Here is a 22,161-nt window from a genome sequence, read left to right on the forward strand (position 1 = left end):
TTAAAATTCTCTGTAGCAACTCTCTTTTGTATAAAGTGCTTAAATAATTTATCTTTGTCTCCTCTAAGTCCCACTTGGAAAATTTAACAATACTCAGAAACCTTTCAGGTAAGTACCTTTTCATAATATGCTTTTCCCCCCTCTTAAATTACTTATTTTCATATACTTTGTCACTGTGTAAAATGTCTTGTCTTTTCTCCCACAGGTAACCAACAAGGAGACCCTGCTTACAGGTAAGTATCCCCTTCTTTCCCTTTTATGTTTTCCAACTCTTTTGTCTAGTGTATCTTTCTATTCTAATCTAATGCTTAGTTTTGTACACCGAGTCCTTAATCTGAGAAAGCTCGACTCGGTTCACAGTAGTTAGATAAGATAATAAAAATATGAAACAGTGATTAAATTATGCAAGTAACAACATAGCAGAGATGGAAGAGAAATTAATTACCAAAGTGTTTGGTAAATAGAATGGTTCTGCTCAATATTAATGTTTGCTTCTGTTTCTTTGCACAAACCTTTCAAAGACTTTTTAGGTAAGTTGGTTTAATAAATATCCCAAATCAATGTTTACTGTGCGCACACAGGAAAAACCTTTACATAAAAATGAAAAAAAACCTTTTTCTCTTCAGGCTCTCAGATGCTTGTTTGCGAAGGATACCAGTCTGCTGGGCTGCCGTGCTGGAACTGCGCAGCTGAAACTGGGAAGCAGGGATCTCAGGGTCCAGAATTCTTATTACTCTGACTTAAATAAATAAAAGAAGGCAAGATCCTCACTTCCTATGTGATTACACTTCTCCCTCCGGATTCGTGGGGGATAGGGGGAGAGCCGGACCGCGAATGGCGAAAAACCGCGAATATCTGGCTCTGACCCACCCCTGCCTTCCCGGCCTTACCTGGTGGTCTAGCGGGCTTTCGGGGCAGGAGCGATCTTCCTACGCTCCTGCCCCGTGCAGATCGCCATTAGGAAATGGCTGCTGTGAGTTCCCGTAGTCTCTCGAGATTACAATGGGAACTCCCTACAGCTATTTCCTAATGGCGATCTGCACGGGGCAGGAGCATAGGAAGATCGCTCCTGCCCCGAAAGCCCGCTAGACCACCAGGTAAGGCCGGGATGCCGGGGGGGAAGACTTATGGATGTTTTTTTTTTTTCTTTTTTCCCCCTCCCCAAAAAATCGCGAATATGTGAAATTGTGATTACTGAAACCGCGAATGGGGAGAGGGAAGTGTATTCACAGTTTTTAGCTTGCTGACTCCTCCCCTCCAAATTACATCAGCTTGCATAGAGAAATCACCAATTCCAAGGGTTTACAGAGAAAAATTGCCGATTCCCAGCACTTTCTTCACCGTGTTTTGCCTCTCCTTCAGGAACAGGCCAGGTCTCCTACCATGTTATTCACGGTTTCACCATATTCACAATGGTTTTTAATAGAAAACAGCGAATAACATATGAAAAAGTTATTTGCGTTTTTTCTGTATTTGCGGTTCTGTTAATCCCCTATCACAGCGAATACGGAGAGAGAAGTGTAGATCAGTGTCTTCTTTGGCGGAGAGGCTATGTATCTTTACCTATTAGAAATAGAATTAAATAAAGTTCCTTTCACTAAACCTCCCTTCTTGTGTTAATTAGAGGAACCGCTTTGCATTCAAGCACATTCTTCCAGACATCATCACATTCAGCCTTCTAGTTTCCCAGTCTTACAATATTTTAACCAAACTGAATGAAATTCTATTTGTCCATATCTCTAATTCAGCACTTAAACACTTGTATTCAATATTATGGAGCCCCTGTAATCCAACACAGTAGTGTTCCTCAAGGTTCCATGACGCTGGAGGACCTTTCCAGACTAGCACAAAACCAATTTCTTTTTAGATGCGCAATTCATCAAGTCACTAGGACTCAAGCACAAGTCAATGGCAGCTAACAACAACATTAATCTACAAACAAATCTATTCCAGAGATGGAGAAGCGGTAAAACTACAGGAGGATAACCTCCCTGCCCAACCCACACCTGCCCATTAAGCCTTTTCCAATTGAATGATGGCAGTTTTGCTAAATGGAAAATATTTTCAGTGATCTGGTTAAAAACCTCCTGAAGCAGGTCTTTTTGTTTGAAGAACCATTGCAGCATGCTATGAGTGTCTGCAGTAATAATGTTGCAATGGTGCTGATTCCGTGATGGTCGATAAGTGATCACTTTTAATTTATACTTATACAATAATTTGTATTTATATTCAGAGTTGTTTACTTGTTCATAAATATTCTCCATATTAGCATCAATAAAGTTTGTGTGTTGAACCTGATTAGCTTATAAGAACTGAAATGCATTCAAAGGTGTCAAATGATTGATATTACTGCATAGGCTGGGGTCTGGTTTAGCTAGGGCTATAAGAGATCCTATGGCATAAGAACATAAGAAACCCTTACTGGGTCAGACCAATGGTCCATCAAGCCCAGTAGCTTGTTCTCACGATGGCCAATCCAGGTCACTAGTACCTGGCCAAAACCCAAAGAGTAGCAACCTTCCATGCTACCAATCCAGGGCAAGCAGTGGCTTCTCCCATGTCTTTCTCAACAACAGACTATGGACTTTTCCTCCAGGAAATTGTCCAAACCGTTCTTAAAACCTGGTACACTGTCCACTCTTACCACAACCTCTGGCAATGTGTTTCAAAGCTTAACTATTCTCTGAATGAAAAAAAATATTTTCTCCTATTGGTTTTAAAAGTATTTCCCTGTATCTTCATCGAGTGTCCCCTGGTCTTTGTAATTTTTGACAGAGTGAAAAATCCACTAAGGATTTTGTAGACTTCAATCATGTCTCCCCTCAGTCATCTCTTTTCCAAGCTGAAGAGCCCTAACCTTTTTAGTCTTTCCTTATACGATAGGAGTTCCATCCCCTTTATCTTCTTTGAATCTTTTCTAGTGCCGCTATATCTTTCTTGAGATAAGGAAACCAGAACTGACAATGATTTTCTGATGCCCTCTTTGCCAATTTTTTTCTTTCTAAGTTTTTTTTTTTTTTTTATTTCTTGCTTCTTTTTCCACATTTGTCCTACTCTTTTTTGGTTCTTTAGTGATTGATTGTAGAGTAGGAAGTTTTTCCCCTTTTGCTGTTACACATTGTAAAATGATGCCAGCTACCCTAGCAGTTGCTGGCATGTATGGGCAGCCAGTATCATTTTTGAAACCTCTAGGAGGGAACAGGAGAGAATCAACTCTTTCCTACCACCATCTTCAATTGATCTCTTTGGCAGGGATACAGTTATTGGACGATGTAGGAAGGAGGAAAGTAAGGGGGAAGTAGGCCAAGAATGCCATTGATCAGGACGTTTATGGGGTTGGATGTTAGAAATCAGTTAGCCTCAAACACTTTCCAGTGCCCCCATAATAAGGGTCCTGGATCATAACTTGTAGGTCAGGGGGAGAAGGGCAGCTTTAGTATATAGGCATTACTTTGGCAAACCATACCCTCATTCAAATAAGTCACTTAAACAGCCAATTTTAGCTTCACTTAGTAGCTAGAGTCTAATGTTCTATGCCACCAGACATTTCTCTCTCAGCGTGTACTTGTTTTGTAAATGATTATGATTTCACTTTAATTGTCCTGAATCCTCATTAAACTACTTTATACTACATATGAAATAAAAAGAGCACAGTAATTGTGTTAGCAATTCCAATTACTGTACTGTGTGTCTAAATATTTGGAATGTTTCAACATACGGCATGTTTCCACAGACAACCCCCCCCCCCCCACACACACACACACATCTGTACTCACTTACAAAATATTCATCCTGTTCAGACAATAGAAATTGAATTAAGGGCTATTTTCAAGCTCCCGCTGAGATGGGAGAGTATTAACAGCTGTAGGAAAATCTTTATTTTTGTAGTGTTTGAATAGGTTTTACCTTGCAGATCAGCAGCAATACATCATAAATATAGGTTGCATTGTTTTAAAATACTGAACCTGGTAAAATGGTGTAAGGCTGATACTCCAGAATGGGGAAGGAGTTACTTCATTTTAAAAGATATAGACCATTCTGGGTGTATCACTAGGGTTGAGTGTCACTTCCGGCGTTGGCACCTCTCTTCCTCTCTACCCCCCCAGAAAACTTGTCTCGTTTTCCCTGAGCTTGGGGCCATGTCTGGAGGGCCTCTGAGCATGTGTGGATGTTGATGTGATGACATCGTGTGCATGCACACATGTGTGCGACATCATCGAATGCTTAGGAGGCCCTCCAGACATGGTCCCAAGCTCAGGGAAAACAAGATAAGGTTCATAGGGCGGGGCTGGAGGGTGTGCAACAGAAAAACATTTGCTCCGTTAATGTGCCGGAGGAAAAAAAAAAGTTTGCAGGACACTGATATAGTCAGTACTCTTTCTTTTACACCAATGTATTAGACTAACCTGTCAAAGAGGTGGCAAGGTGGAGGTCTTCCCCTGCGTAAAGTGGACAGTCAAAAATATACCTTTAAATGGGAAATTACATCTTTAATAAGAAGATGGCACTGTAACATGGGATTTTAGGCAAGTGAAAAACTTAAGGCCCAATTACAGCTATAGGTCACATCTGCCATTTTCAAAGCACAGGCACTAGGGACTGAAGTGAATGGGCTTGGTTCCAACTCCATGTACCCCCTAGGCCATCCATGAAGTTGAGGCAGGCCCGGGAGGCACTTCTATTGTTGTGGCAGGAGAGGGGTTCTGGGCAGTGGATCAGGATCAGAGAGTTGGATTAGAAATCATGATGCAGGTCAACTGGGACCCATATAATCTTGGTGGCCAGCACTTGTCTGGTCAGACCTGAATACTCAACACTCATGCCCAAACATGGGCCTAATTCTGGCTGTGACAGTTGGTGTTAAAAACAAGACAAAACACTGACTGTTGCCAGCTGTATATTGACTGGTTAGTTTTCTTGTTGCATGTTCTTGTTAGGAGCAGTAAGCTGAAAATATGGGAAGCACAGTTCAAATCATGTGGGGCTCATTTTTGAAGCACTCGGACACACAAAGTACCATAGATGTCTAAGTGCTTTGAAAATGAGCCTTCTGTATCTCCTTGTGATCTTGGGCAAGTCACTTAACCCTTTTTATCTTCAGGTACAAACCTAGATTGTAAGCACTATTGGAACAGGAAAATACCTATTATACCCTTTTTTTAAGTGTGAGAAAAATCCCTTCCCTATCTGAGGAAAGGTGGCAGGGAAGCCTCAACAATTATGTAGCAGCTCTCAAAACAACTGCCTGGTAGGCCAAGATTGGGGTAAGAAGGCAACTGGTATACAGCATCTGGAACAGAGTCCCTACAGGACTGAACACCAGAAATAAAATGCACAGAATGAATAACAATACGCTTTTGGCATTAATAAAGTTAAACACAAAGGACCAGTGACAAAGCAGGAAGTGATCCATGTTTACCACAGCGGATCAAAATGAAACAGTGAATTAATAAGCTTGCAAAAGTTGTTTTTCTTTTTCTCTCCACTACCATGCTGACACTCAAGAAAACAGAGCCTGGGGGTGGGGGTGGGGGGGGGGTGCTGGTTTTCTTTTCTTTTCCCAAAAACCGATTGGCTAATCCAGTGAGAAATTTAACAAATGCAGTCTGAACAAAGCGGTTACACTGAACACACACATATCCTTGGATATGTACTGTTTTCAAACACCACATACTTTATATGCCAGTGCCTGTTCCACACCCACTTTCCAATGTGTGAGCAGCTTTAAACCCATTGATCTGCCACTGGCACAGCAGGGGTCAGGGCTTTTCTCACACTGAAACCATATCGCTTGCTGGCAGACACCAATGCCACAAAAGACATAAAAGATTTTTTCTTTCTTTCTCACTAGTTGTTACAACAGTTCCTGAGGTAACAACTACAGAGACTTTCTGCCCCAACAGCCACATGATACTCTTTATTCAGAAGGCATTATGCCTTGTTTGATAACTGGAAGACAGCATCCCTTGATGTTCCCCTAACAAGTCCTTTCTTTAACTGAAACCTAAGCCTGATCAATCCTAGGGTTACCACAGGACTCCAGAAAAAGGAGGATTGCTTTCAATGGAAGTAAAACCCGAATATCTCAATCCATCCTTTTTTCTGGAGTCCTATGGTAACCCTAATCAATCCGTTCATTGACCGAATCAAATCTTTGATCTGTGGATCTTAAAACCAGCATATCGCTTTAGTATGAGCTTTTTCATTTGTGATAAATGCTGTGGCAATGGGTACATACATGTAGTTGGCTATCATCCACTGGAGGAAGAAATAGCTTTTTATAAAGTTAAGTTATAGAAAAACTAGTATAGTCGCTGGCTAGAGATGCTATCTTTGCCAATTCAACCAGTTTTGAACGATATAAACTGTATGGATTGCTAAAATGTATTCCCATAGTTATAGAAACTTGATCCTTGAAACAATAAACTAGTGTTAAGAAGACTTCATATCTACTCAATCATATAGTTTATTTTTATGGTTGCCTAACCTATTTTCTAGCCAGCCCTCCAGGGGACACTATAAAAAAGCTCTATGAGAGGAACCTTGGAGCTGTAAGAACATAAGAACATCAAGCCCAGTAGCCCGTTCTTAAGGTGGCCAATCCAGGTCACTAGTACCTGGCCAAAACCCAAAGAGTAGCACTATTCCATTCTACCGATACAGGGCAAGCAGTGGCTTCCCCCATGTCATTCTCAATAACAGACTATAGACTTTTCCTCCAAGCCTTCCTTAAAACCAGCTATGCTATCCACTCTTACCACAACCTCTGGCAACGCATTCCAGAGCTTAACTATTCTGAGTGAAAAAAAAAAATTCCTCCTATTGGTTTTAAAAGTATTTCCCTGTAACTTCATTGAGTGTCTCCTACCCATTCTACTCCACTCAGGATTTTGTAGACTTCAATCATATCTCCTCTCAGCTGTCTCTTTTCCAAGCTGAAGAGCCCTAACCGTTTTAGTTTTTCCTCATATGACAGGAGTTCCATCCCCTTTACCATCTTGGTCACTTTTCTTGGAACCTTTTCTAGCACCACTACATCTTTCTTAAGATAAAGAGACCAGAATTGAACACAATACTCCAGATGAGGTCGCATTATAACATTCTTAGTCATGTTGACCATCCCTTTTTAAACAATTCTTAGCATCCTATTTGCTTTTTTGGCCACTGCTGCACATTAAGCGGAAGGTGTTGTATTTCTGGTTGCCTAACCTATTTTCTAGCCAGCCCTGAAGGGGGCACTATAGAGAAGCTCTTTGAAAGGAATATTGGAACTGGGAATGCAGTTGAAATAAACACTTCTTGATTCTCACAATTCCAAGGTTCCTCTCATAGAACCTCTCTATAGTGCCTCCTGCAGGGCTGGCTAGAAAATAGGTTGGGCAACCAGAAATACAACACTTCCAGATGTTTACAGCTCCAAGGCTCCTCTCTCAGAGCTTCTCTATATTTCCCCCTTCAGGTAGGCTGGAAAAGAATACAGTCTGTGTGATTGTGATTGTGGTAGTAGTGAGTGGTGCCAGAGGAATGGGTGGGGCAGAAAGTCACTTCAATAATACCTTTTGATCTGGCATTGGCCTTACATATCCAAAGATTAATCTTGTTTTGACCTTACTCCACCCTTTGTCTTCAGGAAGGTGTTATACAACTATGGCCAGCAATCCTGATCTGATGTTTTGACTTTATAACAATTTAGTTTGAACTTCTGAATGATCATAGCAAGAATATAGAGATGACAACACAGAGTCAATGTAAAATAACAAAATGATTATTTTCACCTTTGAAATTCTGCTATATTCGGCCATGTAAACCCTTGTTAAAGATCTACTTGAGTGCAAAATGCAGTAAAGCTGGGGAAAAATTAGGTTCTTACCTTGGTAAACTTCTTTCTTGTACATGTGTCTAGTGGTCCTGAACGCTAGGGTCTTGTATCTGAACCATCAAGCTGCTTGCAGAAAACTGTCAGTTATGTTTACCAACTCCATCTCCTTTCTAGGGAGCTGCTCCTGTACCCTCAGTTTGTACAAAAGCAATCAAGTAGCACTGCAACCAAAGAGATAACAGGAAGGAAGAAACAGGGAAAATCTCCGATACTATAATTTTGATCTGTTCTGTTACAAACATAGGAAACAACATTATATCATTCAAAATTGTTCAACCAGCACCAAATATATATATAGAGCTCATAGCTACTTTCATAACCTGCTAACAAGCAGAGAATTCAACCAGACTTTATGGACATGATGATATATCTATGCATCATATTTATTTGCTTTCTTTAGCTTTCTGAGAGACAGAAAATTTTTCCTATCCAGACTGATCCTCAGGCAGAAGGCAGGCAAAGCCCATACACATGGCGGGGCTTCAGGACCTCTAGACATAGGGTTGTCAATGTACGGATTTCCCTGGACATGTCCTTTTTTAGAGGACACGTCCAGGCATCCGGACAGCTTTTCAAAACCTGGCACTTTGTCCAGATTTTGAAAAGCTGGTGCGCTCGGGACAGGGGCTGGAATGTGGGGCCACACTTCCTCTTTTACCAGATGGAAAATCTGGTAACCCTAACTAGACACATATACAAGAAAGAAGATTACCGAGGTAAGAACCTAATCTTTCTTTCTAGTGCAAAGTGTCTAGTGGCCCTGAATACTAAGGACGTACCAAAGCTTTCCCCATAGTCTAGGATGGGCCCACTGTGTCTATCTTTAAAATGGAGGTCCCAAAAGTGGCGTCCTTCCCAGCTGCTATATCCACCCTATAGAACCTGGTAAAGGTATGATAGGTAGGCCATGTAGCCACTCTACAAATCTCCTCAAGAGAGACAGCCCTAGTCTCCGCCCAGAAAGCAGCAACTCCTTTAATGGAGTGTGCTTTCAATACGATCTGTGGTTGTTTACCACAGCCCAAATACACAAAGGAAATTGAGGCTTTAGCGCTGACTTCCCTTTCTTGGTGTGACTGGTGAGAATAAAAAGGTGATCTAAAAAGTGAAATTTACTGGTAACTTTGAGGCTAAAGAAGCACTTTCTTTTTCTTAGACCCCATAGGGCGAAAAGCGGACTTCAAGATTGATGTTGAAGGCTGAGTAAGAAAGATGGACTGTGCATAAGAGCCCTGCTTCCATGAATCTGCAGAATGGCTCACTTTAAGAAAAAGCTTGTAACTCAGAAACCCGTCATACCAACGTAATCACAACCAGGAATACTGTCTTGACTGTAAGGGGAGCGTGGAGAACTGAAAATTTTGCTTCAGCACCTGAAATCTAAGTACCTCTTGTGGGTCGGGAAATTGGGAATGTGAAGATAGGCCTCTATCAGATCAAGGGAGGCAAGAAATTCCCCTGGCACTACTGCCGCTATGACCGACCAAATGGTCTCCATGCAGAAGTGTGGAATCTTCAGAGCCACATTGAATGACTTGAGATATAGAATCGTTCTGCAGTCATCTAAGCCTTTCTTTGGCACAATGAAGTATATGAAGGATCTGCATGAACCCAAGTCTGTGTTTTGGACCAGCTCTCTGGTCCAAAGAGTCAGTAGCCTTTTTACCGTAGCTTGAACTGAGATGTTAGAAAGTAGTCTGGCATGGGGACACAGAACTCAATTTTGTACCTCTCCCAAATTGCATCTAGAACCTAGCACTCTGCGCCAATCTGAGACCAGATTGGCCAACAGCCTGCCCCCTATCTGGGGGAACTCAGCCTCTGGACTGATGCCATTGTGCTTTTTTTAGTGACTGGAGAGGGGTAAGAGCCCAAGGTTTTCTGTCTCTTGCCTCCACTGAATCTCTGACGTAATCCCTGAAAGGGTCTTTGCATTGATTGGCCTCCTGAATGCGTACAAAATTGTCGGGAGCTTCAAAAATTGCCTTGACCCGAACTCCGGACCGTCCATGGTCTGCTGTCCGGTAAGGACTTGGGGCAATGATCTGTCACACTGGCCATCAGGTCATCTACGCCCTTGCCAAAGAGCATCTACCCCTGATAGGGAAGCCTGCTTAACGTAGCTTTAGAGGTAGTATCTTCTGCGCACTATCTGATTCACAGCATCCATCGAGTGGAGATAACATAGGCTGAGACCTGGCTCATAACGCTGATGAGATCATACAAAACATCCGCAATATAATTCAATCCAGAGAAGAGCATTTGGAGATCTTCTCCAGCTATCGGATCTGAGGCCCAAGACCCTACCCTTATGTATAAACCTTAATTGTAAAAAATTTTTTTTTTTTTTTAAATTGTAATTCCATTTTTTCTTTACCCACTTGTTTCTGTTTGTATTAATAATACATAATGATTAGTTTGTATAATTTTGTCTTATTTGTATTTGTATTTGTCACCCCAGTTTTTTTATTGTACATTTCAATTATGTAATACGCATTGAAATATTTGATATTGCGTAAAATCAAAATTTAATAAACTTGAAACTTGACGAGTGTGACAAGCACATGCCACAAAAGAAAACACGGTTGCCGCCTTAATCCCTAGGGCCAAAGCTTCAAGCTGATGCTTGAGGAGCAAGTCCACTTTGCGGTCTTGAGGATCCTTTTAACGTAACCCCTCCTTCACTAAGAAAGGAGCTTCGTTTAGTGACCTGCACAACCAGTGAATCTACTTTTGACTGAACCACCTGTGGAAATCTGGTGCCATTGGATACAGCTTGGTCATAGTTTTAGCCACTCGAAGAGATCCCACTGGCGACTCTCAGTGGTCAGTGACCTGCTTAGTGATATCCGGATATGAGGGGAAAAAACAGTCGCTGTCACAGAACTGCTCATAACTGAGCATTGAGAAAAAGAAGCTGGCAGGACTTCCAGGTTTAACTCTTGCAGTGAGGTGGAAATAACACTCAAAAGTGCAGAGGTGCATTGTGAGATCTTCCTCCTGATCCAGTGTCATGACCACCTCTTGACCGATGTCCTCCTACATGGAAAAAGACTCTGCCAGGGAGACTTCATCCTGGAATAAAAGTGGCACGGAATTGGATTTGCAATCCTCCCAATCCATGACAGACTAACCCTCCTGGTCAATGTCTGCATCTTCATCTGGTCAGAGTGCCTGTTGAGGGGAGAACCCCTGTGCTGCCACCACTGGTGCATTGCTAACAGCCGATGAGGACCCTCGGTAGTTCAAATATGCATTCCACATAACACTCACAAAATCTGGTTGTGAAGCCTTGTACTGGGAGGTCCCTATGACTACGGCAGTGACCCCCCTGCTGGTCCTCCTGGGCTCCGCGCCCCCCACACAACTGCACTTGGCCAATACAGATTTGGAGAGTCCTGGAAGGGGCCTATTCCCTTGTGGATGTGCCTTTTGTGGATTCCCTGCTCTGGAGGACTTGGAGGAAGCTGAGCCTGAGGCTTCCAACCCTCCCCTGCACGCTCTGTCGCACATGGGACATGGATGCTCCTCGGCCGACCATCCAGAACAAGCCTGGCATTATATAGGGGTAAAAAGGCCTGAGGAGTCTATCCCAGTTGATTTTGCACAAATTTGAGGGGTTTTGAAGCAAATGGAAGCAAAAGAAAAAAAAGATTGTTTAAAATCCAAGATGGTCACCACCAGAAAAATTGCACCACAAACTGCCCGTGAAGACCTCCCTGAAGGAATAAAAATTTACAGGGAAAGGGATTTTGAAGGAGAGGGATGCCTGGGTTCTAGGGTCAGAAACCCTCATGCAGCTGGCCCACTATTAGACCCATCCAATCCGGGAAGGAGCCCACACAGCCTACACTCAAACTCCTGACTGAATCAGGGATGCAAGCACCTATGCACGGGATGGCCCCTGCACTCTAAAAAAAAATACCAGTAGGCTGGCTAGCTATGTGCCTCTGAGGGGCTGATTCTGCTAGCAGCAGACTTCTACCGTGCGAGTCGGCATCTTCTTCCAAGCAGAAGTTCCACCAAGTGGAAGCCTCCGGTCACTGAGCTTCCAAAGATCACTGAGCAAAAATACCCGAAAATAATAAAACCACAGAGCAGATCAAAAACACTTCTGAGCAACTTGATTGCAGAAAACAAACTGAGGGGGCAGGAACAGCTCCTAGGGAAGGAGGTGGAGTTGGAAAACATAATTGACAGTTTTCTGCAAGCAACTTGCTGGTTCAGAGACAAGACCCTAGCGTTTAGGACCACTAGACACAATGCACTAGAAATGAGGGTTAGGGGAGGGGGAGGAGGATTAAGTACAATGACTCACCGGTTTTCCGAAGTGGAAAATCATCCTTGGTGTCTTGGTTGCCTGGTAAAGTGTATTTGTATGAAGGCGATGTCCCACTCAGGGGAGGAGAGCTTTTATCCAGTGAGGTATGGTGAGCAGCCCTAGAACAGATAGAAAGGAATCACAAATTAGCACTCTAAGCAGCATTTGCAGCTCCACATGGTGCACACATGTCTCAGCTGTGTTTACACTGGGATTCCTCCTAGTGTGTGCAAACCACAGGCTCATGCAACCAGCTTGGCTTCTGACAGGAGTTAATGGAGCTGCTCGGCAGGTCTAAGAATGCACTCTGCTTCCCACCAAAAGGTCATGGACAAATGTGGCAGGACCTGTTTTCTCTGCTGTGGCATATGAGATCTTGTCCCCAAGGATTGCCGCTTATGGAATACTAATTTCATTCTACTTGTTGCCATTACTGTATGTTTAATGAGCTTGCTGAAGGTATATAATTTACATTTTTTCTCTGCTGCACTGACTGCAAATCATGATGAACAGAGCAAAGCTAAGCTACAGAACAAGTGAATTATGAAAAATTATTGACCAAAATAAAATAAAATTCCAGCTTCAGAGCATTTAAGTTAATTTACATCGGGGATATGTCTCTCAGCAGCGGGCCTTTTATTTCGGTTGTGCCCCTACGGCTCTTTGTCTGAAATGTCACCGGGTTGATAATTCTTTGGCACATGGGGTGTGGCTGTGTACTTCAATTTCTGCCTTTTGGATGGAGGTCCGCTGTTATTTGGAATCTTTGGTAGGTTATCGGCTCCCCTCATCGGTGGAAGGGACTATTTTTTTGGCGGAGGGCTATTTAGGCGGCCTTTCTGCAGGGGATAGCCAGCTCATTCGTAAGTGTGGGAATGAAATGTATTCTTACTCATTGGCTTCAGGACTCCCCGCCCACCATCTGGTATTGGCGCAATAAATTGCATCTTTTAATGGTCTGGGAGTCCCTGTCCGCTCGGTTCTCTGGATCTCGGAGCAAGCTTTTTCTGTCTGTCTGGGCTTCTTATTTGGATACTCTGCCCCCTGTGATAAAGAGCCAGGTGGTCAATCGCTTGCGGAAGCCAGTTGCTCCTGTTTTGCCAGTGGGTTGAGGGTGGGGTTTTGGGGGTGGGGGGGGGTTGGGATGGAGCGGTTGGGGGGTTGTGACTAGTAGGGATTTGGAGGGCTCCAGGCTATAAGAGTACAGGCCTGGACTCTCGCTGATATCTGAGATTTCTAGTTGGGTGTTACCATGTTACTCTGTATTGTGGCATTGTACTGAGAAAATAATTGTGTTCTCTCTACTCTGTGTATATCTTTCATGTTGGTGAATAAAAAAGTTTATACTATAAGTTAATTTGGGATTCAATAGGAGTAGATTCAAGAAATAGTGGCACAATTAAACTGTGGAATTCATAGCCAGAGAATGTTATGAAAGCAGTTAGCTTAGCAGAGTTTAAAAAAGGGTTGGATAACTTCTTAAAAGAAAAGTCCATAAAGCATTATTAAGATGGACTTGGGGAAATCCATTGCTTATTCCTAGCATAAAATCTGTTTTACTCTTTGGGATCTCGCCAAGTACTTGTGACCTGGGATTGGAAACAGGATACTGGTATTGATGAAACATTTGTCTGTCCCAGCATGGCAACTCTTAATTCTTATGTTCTAATTTATGTGCCTTGCAGAACTACCTTTATAGAATACTAGTGTATATCCTAACTCTGGGCATGAGCACTTGTGCCATGTTTAAAGCCTGGTGTACAGTAAGTATCCTCGATAATAAAACCCTAAGTGCGCATGTGCACTTACGATGCCGTGATCCTTGCTGCCATGATGTGTGCCTCCGTATTCCATTTACAGCACGTGCGGTGGCTTGCGGCGCGTTCATTAATTTGAGTGGCGGTTTGTCGGCGCCTGATAGCTCCTGATAGCTGGTAAAAATTCTGCTACTACTGCACAGGGAAGTGGAAGGGAGAGGGAAAGGAGGCAGCTTTTGGGGGGGAGGGGTGTGCTGGGGGGCAGACAGAAATCATGCTTTACTCTGGGGGGGGGAGAGACGGGGGCCACGGAGAGACAGGCAAGCATGGCAGGCACGGAAAGACAGGCACGCATGGCTCAACAGAGAAATACAGGCAGGTAGGGGGCCAGGGAGAGAGACAGACAGAAAGACAGACAGAGGCTAAAGAGAGAGAGAGAAATAAAAAAAACCAGACAGACAGACATTGGCCGAGGAGATACAGAGAAAGAAAGAAAGACAGACAGACAGCAGCCAAGGAGAGAAGAGAGAGCCAAAGAAAAAAAGACATACAGACAGCCAGCGGCCAAGGAGAGAGAGAGAAAGAAAAAAAAACCCAGACAGAGAAAGCAGCCAAGGAGAGAGAGACAAATAAAAAAAGACAGACAGCCAGTGGCCAACGAGAGAGAGAGAGAGAGACAGAAAGAAAGACAGATAGACAGTGGCCAAGGAGAGAGAAAGAAAGAAAAAAAGACAGACAGCGGCCAAGGAGAGAGAGAGAGAGACAGAAAGAAAGACAGTTAGACAGCGGCCAAGGACTGAGAGACAAGGAAAAAAAGACAGACAGACAGAAAGCGACCAAGGAGAGAGAGACAAACTAAAAGAGACAGACAGTGGCCAAGGAGAGAGAAAGAGATAGAAAGAAAGACAGACAGACAGAAAGCGGCCAAGGAGAGAGAGCGACAGAAAGAAAGACAGACACATCTATTCTAGCACCCGTTAATGTAATGGGCTTTAAGACTAGTATTCTATAAACGGCACCAAAACTTAGGCACTGGTAGGTTCCCTACAGATGCTTGTGGCACATGCAGCAGTTTGAGTGGCGGTTTTTTGGCGGTTTGACTCCTGATATTTGGCGATTTGTCTCCTGATAGCTGGTAAAAATTCTGCTACTGCTGCACAGGGAAGTGGAGGGGGAGAGGGAAAAGGGGCTGCTTTGGGGGGAGGGGTGTGCTAGGGGGAAGACAGCAATCATGCTTTACTCTGGGGGGGAGACATAAGGGGTCCACAGAGAGACAGGCAAGCATGGCACGCACGGAGAGACAGGCAGGCATGGCTCAATGGAGAAATACAGGCAGGCAGGGGGCCAGGGAGAGAGACAGACAGAAAGAAAGAAAGAAAGACAGACAGACAGCCAGAGGCCAAAGAGAGAGAGACAAAGAAAAAAAACCCCAGAGAGACAGACAGCGGCCAAGGAGATACAGAAAGACAGCAGACAGCAGCCAAGGAGAGAGAGAGAGAGAGACAAGGAAAAAAAGACATACAGACAGCCAGCGGCCAAGGAGAGAGAGAGAAAGAAAAAAGAAACCAGACAGCGGCCAAGGAGAGAGAGAGACAGAAAGAAAGACAGTTAGACAGAGGCCAAGGACTGAGAGACAAGGAAAAAAAGACAGACAGATAGCGGCCAAGGAGAGAGAGAGACAGAAAGAAAGACAGATAGACAGAAAGCAGCTAAGGAGAGAGACAGACAGAAAGCGGCCAAGAAGAGAGAGCGACAGAAAGAAAGAAAGACAGACACATCTATTCTAGCACCTGTTAATGTAACGGGCTTAAAGACTAGTATTCTATAAACGGTATCAAAACATAGGCACTGGTAGGGTCCCTACAGATGCCTAAGTTAATTGAGAAACGCTATTTAAAATGGTGAAAAACGGTAAAAATAAAGTGCCTACTGGCACCTAAATACAAGGAGCCAGTGTTCATGACAGGAGAATCCCTTATGAGCTGAGCCGGCAGGACTCCCCAAATCCCCACCTTGGGATTCACTGAGAGGAGTCTAAGGCCCTAAGCCAATCATGGCCTTAGTTCCCTCCCAGTGCACCTTTGAATACACTGGGAAGGGCCTAAGGCCTTAAGCCAATCACTGGCTTTTAAGGTGGCCGCCAACTTTGGCGCTGGTTAGAGTATCCAGGCGATAACTCCTAGTATTCTATAACCTGTGTGTCTAACCCCCTAGGACCAGCCTGTGTCCTTCACACATCCACGTTCCCTCAGAATTTGTACTGAATAGAATTTGTGTGCACAACTTCTAGAATAGCAACCAAGGGCAGTTGCACATGCAGCTGCTATTTGGTGCTATGTAATGCTAATTAACACAGACTAAAGCCAATATTTGGTTAACTCCAATTAACAGCCAATTTTAAAATTAAGTTGTGCCCACAACTGATCTTATTCTATATACTGAATGCACAAATTTGCATGCTAAGCCTAAATTTAGTTTATAAAATTAGGAGATAGGCACAGGCAAAAGAGATTTCTTTATCTGCCACCAATTTCTAGAAATCTGCTTGTTTGTTTTTCCCCACTTTCTAAACGATGCAGTTTTTATGTTATGCTATTTGTGGTTTTATATCCCGCCAAATCTCCGTATGAGGAAGTCAGGGAGGGTTACAGCGAGAATTAATGCAACATAATCCTTCATATAATTCACAGTTCTGTTGCTTTTAACCAAAGCTTCCTATTTTATTTTGTATGTGTGTCTTGACCGGGCTATAAGCCCTACGGAGCAGGGATTGTCTCCTCTGTTCCTCTATAGAGTACTGTGAACACCTTGTAGAATCAGGCAAGTGAGTAATGGTAGCAGTGGTATTTCATGCAGTTTTTCTATCAAGTTAAATTAGCAATTTTTGCCTAGAGGTTAAAAGTTGCTTTACAATTTAATTGTCATTTCAAATGAGTATGTAGTAGTACAACTGGAGTTTAATTATAACACTAACAGGAAATGTTAGAAACCATAGTACTCCCTCACTAACCATTCACAAATGTTTGTCGGCTATAGAACATATCAGTGTCACTAACTTAGCCCGAACAAAACCTCAGGGCCCGATCTCCTCAGTACACTGTCTGATTCTGTGTCATGGCAAAACACATTTGAAAAAAAGAATGTAATGAACACAATATTTCCAGTTTTGCTTGTGATGGAGATTCCTTTGTTCTTTTTTACTAATGCAATTCGGTTTGCCTATTTTTTTTTTTTTTTTTTTGCTTTCCCTATACAGCTTTGTCAGAAACAGTTAATATTCACAGTCTTTACAAAGCATTATGGGTGCTGGCAACATTTAACAGAGAAATACTGCAGCAAATTATTCATCAAAGCTATTGCTGACCCCCCTCCCTCCAACATATACACTACATCTGTCCTACATTATAATATTTGAGTCTTCTTTCATTTTTTTTCTCCTTTAATTGGTAGCCCATAGCTTCTTGTATGCCATAGAACTTTTTAAACTCTGTCAGGTGGAACCAAAAAAACAAGTGATTACCAGCTTCTCTTTGCTTGGAATTGCCTTAGTCTATGATTAAGAAACTCACAGTGGAAGAATAGTCTTAATGGTTAGTGCAATGGACTGAGATCCTGAGGAACTACGTTCAGTTCCCATTGCTTGCAACTCCTTGTAACCCTGGACAAGTCACTTAACCCCCTCTGCCCCAGGTACAAATGCTGTAGTTAGATTGTGAGTTCACTAGGGACAGAGTAAGTTCCTGTGTATAGTACTGTGTATGTCTAATAATGCTATAGAAATGATTATTAGTAGTAGGGTTTTGAACTTGAAGAAAAACATTAGCTTTCTAGGTAATACATAGAAATAAAGGTTAATAGATATAAACAAAAATCTAAGGCGATATTTTTTTATTGAACTAAATTTGTTCATTTCTTAGTTATCTATAATTGCTATCACAGGCAAAAATACTCCCTCACACATAGCTTAGGTTTAAAAATGAGAACTGCCGCTCAGGAGCACACTCAAGGACTTAACTGAATAGGGACAACTTCAGCTCCAACGCTGACATGTCTCCTCAGACCTCCCAACAAGCGACCTTATTTTGCCAAACCATTGGCTCATCAGGGGAAATTTGCATACTCCTTGAACTTGCAGGCCCGGTTTTGGCAAAGTGGCTGTACACTTCAAGGAGTCTGTAAGTTTCCCCAGATGAGCCAATGTCTCTTCTCTCTCCCTGTCAGAAACCTTTCAGTCCCCATCCCTTCCCAGACTTCTCTATTCCTCTCCCCATCATTCAGCCTCTCTCCCCTTATATCTCCTTTCTGTTCTTTTCAGCCTTTCACAGAATTCACTCTTCTACTTTTCTGTCCTTTTTACCTTAATTGCTAAATATAATTATTGTAGCAACACATGTAAAATTGTCATGCCAATAAAGTTATGTGACTCAGTCTTTTTTCATTGTCTATCTGTTACTATTCACCTCTCCATTGGCAGCTACAAGCAGAAAGTTCCTCTACCCTTGGTTACAGCAACTTCCCCTCCCATTGAGCCCATCAGTCAGTCATAGCCAACCAGTAGGCTGTAAAACAGCTCTTTATTCCTTTTGTAAATCATTGGTCAGATATTCCAGCCAAAAGCAATAGAGGGAGGCGGGAGCAGTAACTAGGATAAAGAAACACTTCCTTCCTTTGTTGCCCTGCAGCATGGAGATTTCAGATTCACAAATTTAATAAGGTATATTATAAAAAATATTAGGGATGCTGAGGACCCACAACACCCACAGAGCTGGCATATATGATAGCATTAATGCTTTGGAGTACAGGTTTTCAAGCCAATCCTTGAGATACACACAAACAGTTAGTTTTTCAGGATATCCACAATGAATGGATAAGATGGATTTGCACAGAATAGAAGTGGTGCATGTTAATTTGTCTAATGCATATTCATTATGGACATCCTAAAAACCTAACCTGCTAGGTATGCCCTGAGAACTGAGTTGAGAACCCCTGCTTCAAAGTAAGGGTCCCCAACTATGGCCTGCAGGCCAAATATGGCCCTAGGAGTATGTCTGGCTTATGAGGCAAACACTGTTTCCCTGTGTTCAACCCTGACTTTCCCCTCTGCAACTCAGAGACTTCACCGTCATACAATGAGCGACCTCAGTCCCCGTGCACCTTCCTTCTCAGCATCTCTCTGTCGAGCTTTCCTACTGCTCAGATCCTCCTGTTCCACAATAATAGTCTAAAGAATAGCATGAGAAAGAAATGGAGCACCCACTGTCTTTAGATCTCAGGGCTTCTGAACTTGCCAAAAGTAAATCTACACAGCTGACTCCATTCCAAATGATCACAGCTTATACCCAGCTCCCTCCTGTCACAGGCTGGGTACCAGTGCTACCAGGGTTGGATACTTCCTATTCTTGCTTAGGATTACCATACATCCAGGAAAACCTGTACATATCCTTTTTTTAGAGGAATGTCTGGGTGTCCAAATGGGTTTTTAAAATCGTGTGTCTGTCCAAGTTTGGCAGGGCTGGCTTACAAGGAGTCTGGTGACTCTTCACCTCTTACCTCTTCGGCGCTGTAATTCAATTTTCTTTGGGCCACCAGCAGTTCAATGAGGTGAACCTGCTGCTATCAGCCTGCCCCAGAAGCCACCTCTCTGTTCCTGCATAGGTAGTGTGACCATATGGCTCCAGAAAAAAGGGGACGGATTGAAATATCCGGGTTTTACTTCCATTGAAAGCAACCAAGATGTCTCAATCTGTTCTCCTTACTTCCATTGCTTTCAATGAAAGTAAAACCCGGATGTCTCAATCCATCCCCTTTTTTCTGGAGCCATATGGTCACACTATATAGGCAAGACCTGCAGAGAGGTGGCTTCTGGGGCCGGCCGGCAGCAGCAGGCTCACTTTGCTGAGCTGCTCGTGGCCCAAAGAAAATTGAATTGTAGCACTGAGGGGGTAAGAGGAGAGCCATGGGATTCTAAGTAAGCCACCCTGCCAAACTGCATGCAAGGTGCTAATGTTTAATTTTCAAAATTTGCTTGGGGGGGAATGAGGGAGGGGCCAGGGTGGGGAGGGGCAGGGTCAAGTATACTCTTTTTTTCATTTGAGAAAAATGGTAACCTTATTCTTGCTGATATGGTACTGGGTGTATTTGTTTTTCAGTTTTGGGGTTGCAGAATCAGGAGTGTATGTGGATAATTTTGGCATATGAATCAGCTGGATCATGAGACAGAGGGATTGTGTTTGTGTGCATGTGAATGAGCATGTGCAGAAGTACTCTGTTAAAAGACTATAGGACTTTGCTAAATGTATGTGTTGCTTCTCCCTGCTCTCACTGATGGAGAACTGGGAATATGTGTTACACAGGGCAGGATTAATTCTTTGAGGGCCCCTAGGCACACAAGTACACTGCCTCCCTCCCCCCCACCCCGGACCTGCCCCACCCACACCCCGCCCCATTTATCTGTTTTCTTATTTACTTCTTTATTTCCACTTATATTTCTTTTTTTAAAATTCAAAACAAAGATTAGCTTACCAGTGCACAGATTTTCTTCTATGCAACCCCCAAACATCTTTGAACAAATCCCCCTAACCTAAATCCATCCAGTATCCTCCCCCTTTCCCTGCACACGAATTCCATCAATATTAGCCCCCTTTCTTTCCCTCCAACCTAAATCCATCCAGTATCCTTCCCCCCTTCTCTGCACACAAATTCCATCTTTCCCTCCAACCTAAATCCATCCATTATCCTTCCCCCTTTCCCTGCATACAAATTTCATCAACATTAGCCGTCTTTCTCTCCCTCCAACTTTTCCACACAGCAACGGAAACGCTCCCCCCCCAGCAATGGAAACGGGCCCCCCTACGGCAACGAGCCCCCACCTGGCATCGACGATGACAACAACACTGCTCCCCCGGCATCAATGGATGGCAATGTGGTCTCCCCTGACATCAATGTTAAGGCAGCTGGTATTACAACAAGAACGAAAGAAGTTATCCTGCCGCTGTACCGGGCAATGGTGCGTCCGCATCTTGAGTACTGCGTCCGGTATTGGTCACCATACCTTAAGAAGGATATGGTGTTACTCGAGAGAGTTCAGAGGAGAGCGACACGACTGATTAAGGGGATGGAAAGCCTTTCATACGCTGAGAGATTGGAGAAACTGGGTCTCTTTTCCCTGGAGAAGAGAAGACTTAGAGGCGATATGATAGAGACTTACAAGATCATGAAGGGCATGGAGAGAGTAGAGAGGGACAGATTCTTCAAACTTTCAGAACATAAAAAAACAAGAGGGCATTCGGAAAAGTTGAAAGGGGACAGATTCAAAACGAATGCTAGGAAGTTCTTCTTTACCCAACGTGTGGTGGACACCTGGAATGCGCTTCCAGAGGACGTTATAGGGCAGCGAACGGTACTGGGGTTTAAGAAAGGATTGGACAATTTCCTGCTGGAAAAGGGGATAGAGGGGTATAGATAAAAGATTACTGCACAGGTCCTGGACCTGATGGGCCGCCGCGTGAGCGGACTGCTGGGCGCGATGGACCTCAGGTCTGACCCAGCGGAGGCATTTCTTATGTTCTTATGTTCTTAACTCCATGAAGATCCTGCAATGAATGCGTCTGCCGGAAATAAGTGATGTTGGAGGGGGATGGACCGGCAGACACAGTCATCGCAAGACCTTCTTGGAGCTGCGATGGCCGCATTGCCATTGATGCTGGCAGTTGACTGCATTGCTGTTTGTCGATGCCTGGGGGAGCGGCGTTGTTGTCGTCGTCGGGTGTGGGCCCGTTGCCATGCTGAAAAAAAAAATGGCATGGTAAGTCGTCCTTCAGCAGGCCTCCCTGACTATTTCAGGCCCTAGGCACGTGCCTACTGGGCCTATTGGTTAATCCTTCCCTGGTGTTACAGTGTACCAAGCTCTTGCCCCTAGCCCCATGGAAGGGTGCAGGTTGAAGAGGGAAAGTGAGGGAGTAAGAGAAAGGAGAGTAAAAGACAGCAGGAAGAAAAGGGGTGTACAAGAGGTTGCTGAAAAGTTCTCAGCCCAACCAAGAAGGGAATGACGTGGAGCTATGAAATTTACAAGTTATACCAAGTTTCAAGTTTTATTAAAATCTGATGTACACGCAATATCAAACATTTCAATGCGTATTACAAATTAAAAAGGGGACAACAGATAAGACAATTTATTACAAAAAAAAAAAAAAAATTATATATAT

At 43.4% G+C, this 22,161-nt stretch overlaps 1 protein-coding gene across 13 annotated transcripts in view; it reads right to left on the reverse strand.

The window, feature by feature from the left end:
• Positions 1-22,161, reverse strand: part of HDAC9 (histone deacetylase 9) — a 1,077,926-nt gene that overhangs the window by 331,757 nt on the left and 724,008 nt on the right. For all 13 annotated transcript variants that reach the window (XR_004538111.1, XM_033930934.1, XM_033930932.1 and 10 more), the window contains one exon: positions 12,198-12,319. Coding sequence is in view for 12 of the 13 variants with exons in the window: in XM_033930934.1 (XP_033786825.1) it covers positions 12,198-12,319 (122 nt within the window). In the remaining variant the exon portion in view is untranslated. The remainder of the gene's footprint in view (positions 1-12,197; positions 12,320-22,161) is intronic.

Source organism: Geotrypetes seraphini, chromosome 2 (genome assembly GCF_902459505.1).
Source record: "Geotrypetes seraphini chromosome 2, aGeoSer1.1, whole genome shotgun sequence".
NCBI lineage: Eukaryota > Metazoa > Chordata > Amphibia > Gymnophiona > Dermophiidae > Geotrypetes > Geotrypetes seraphini.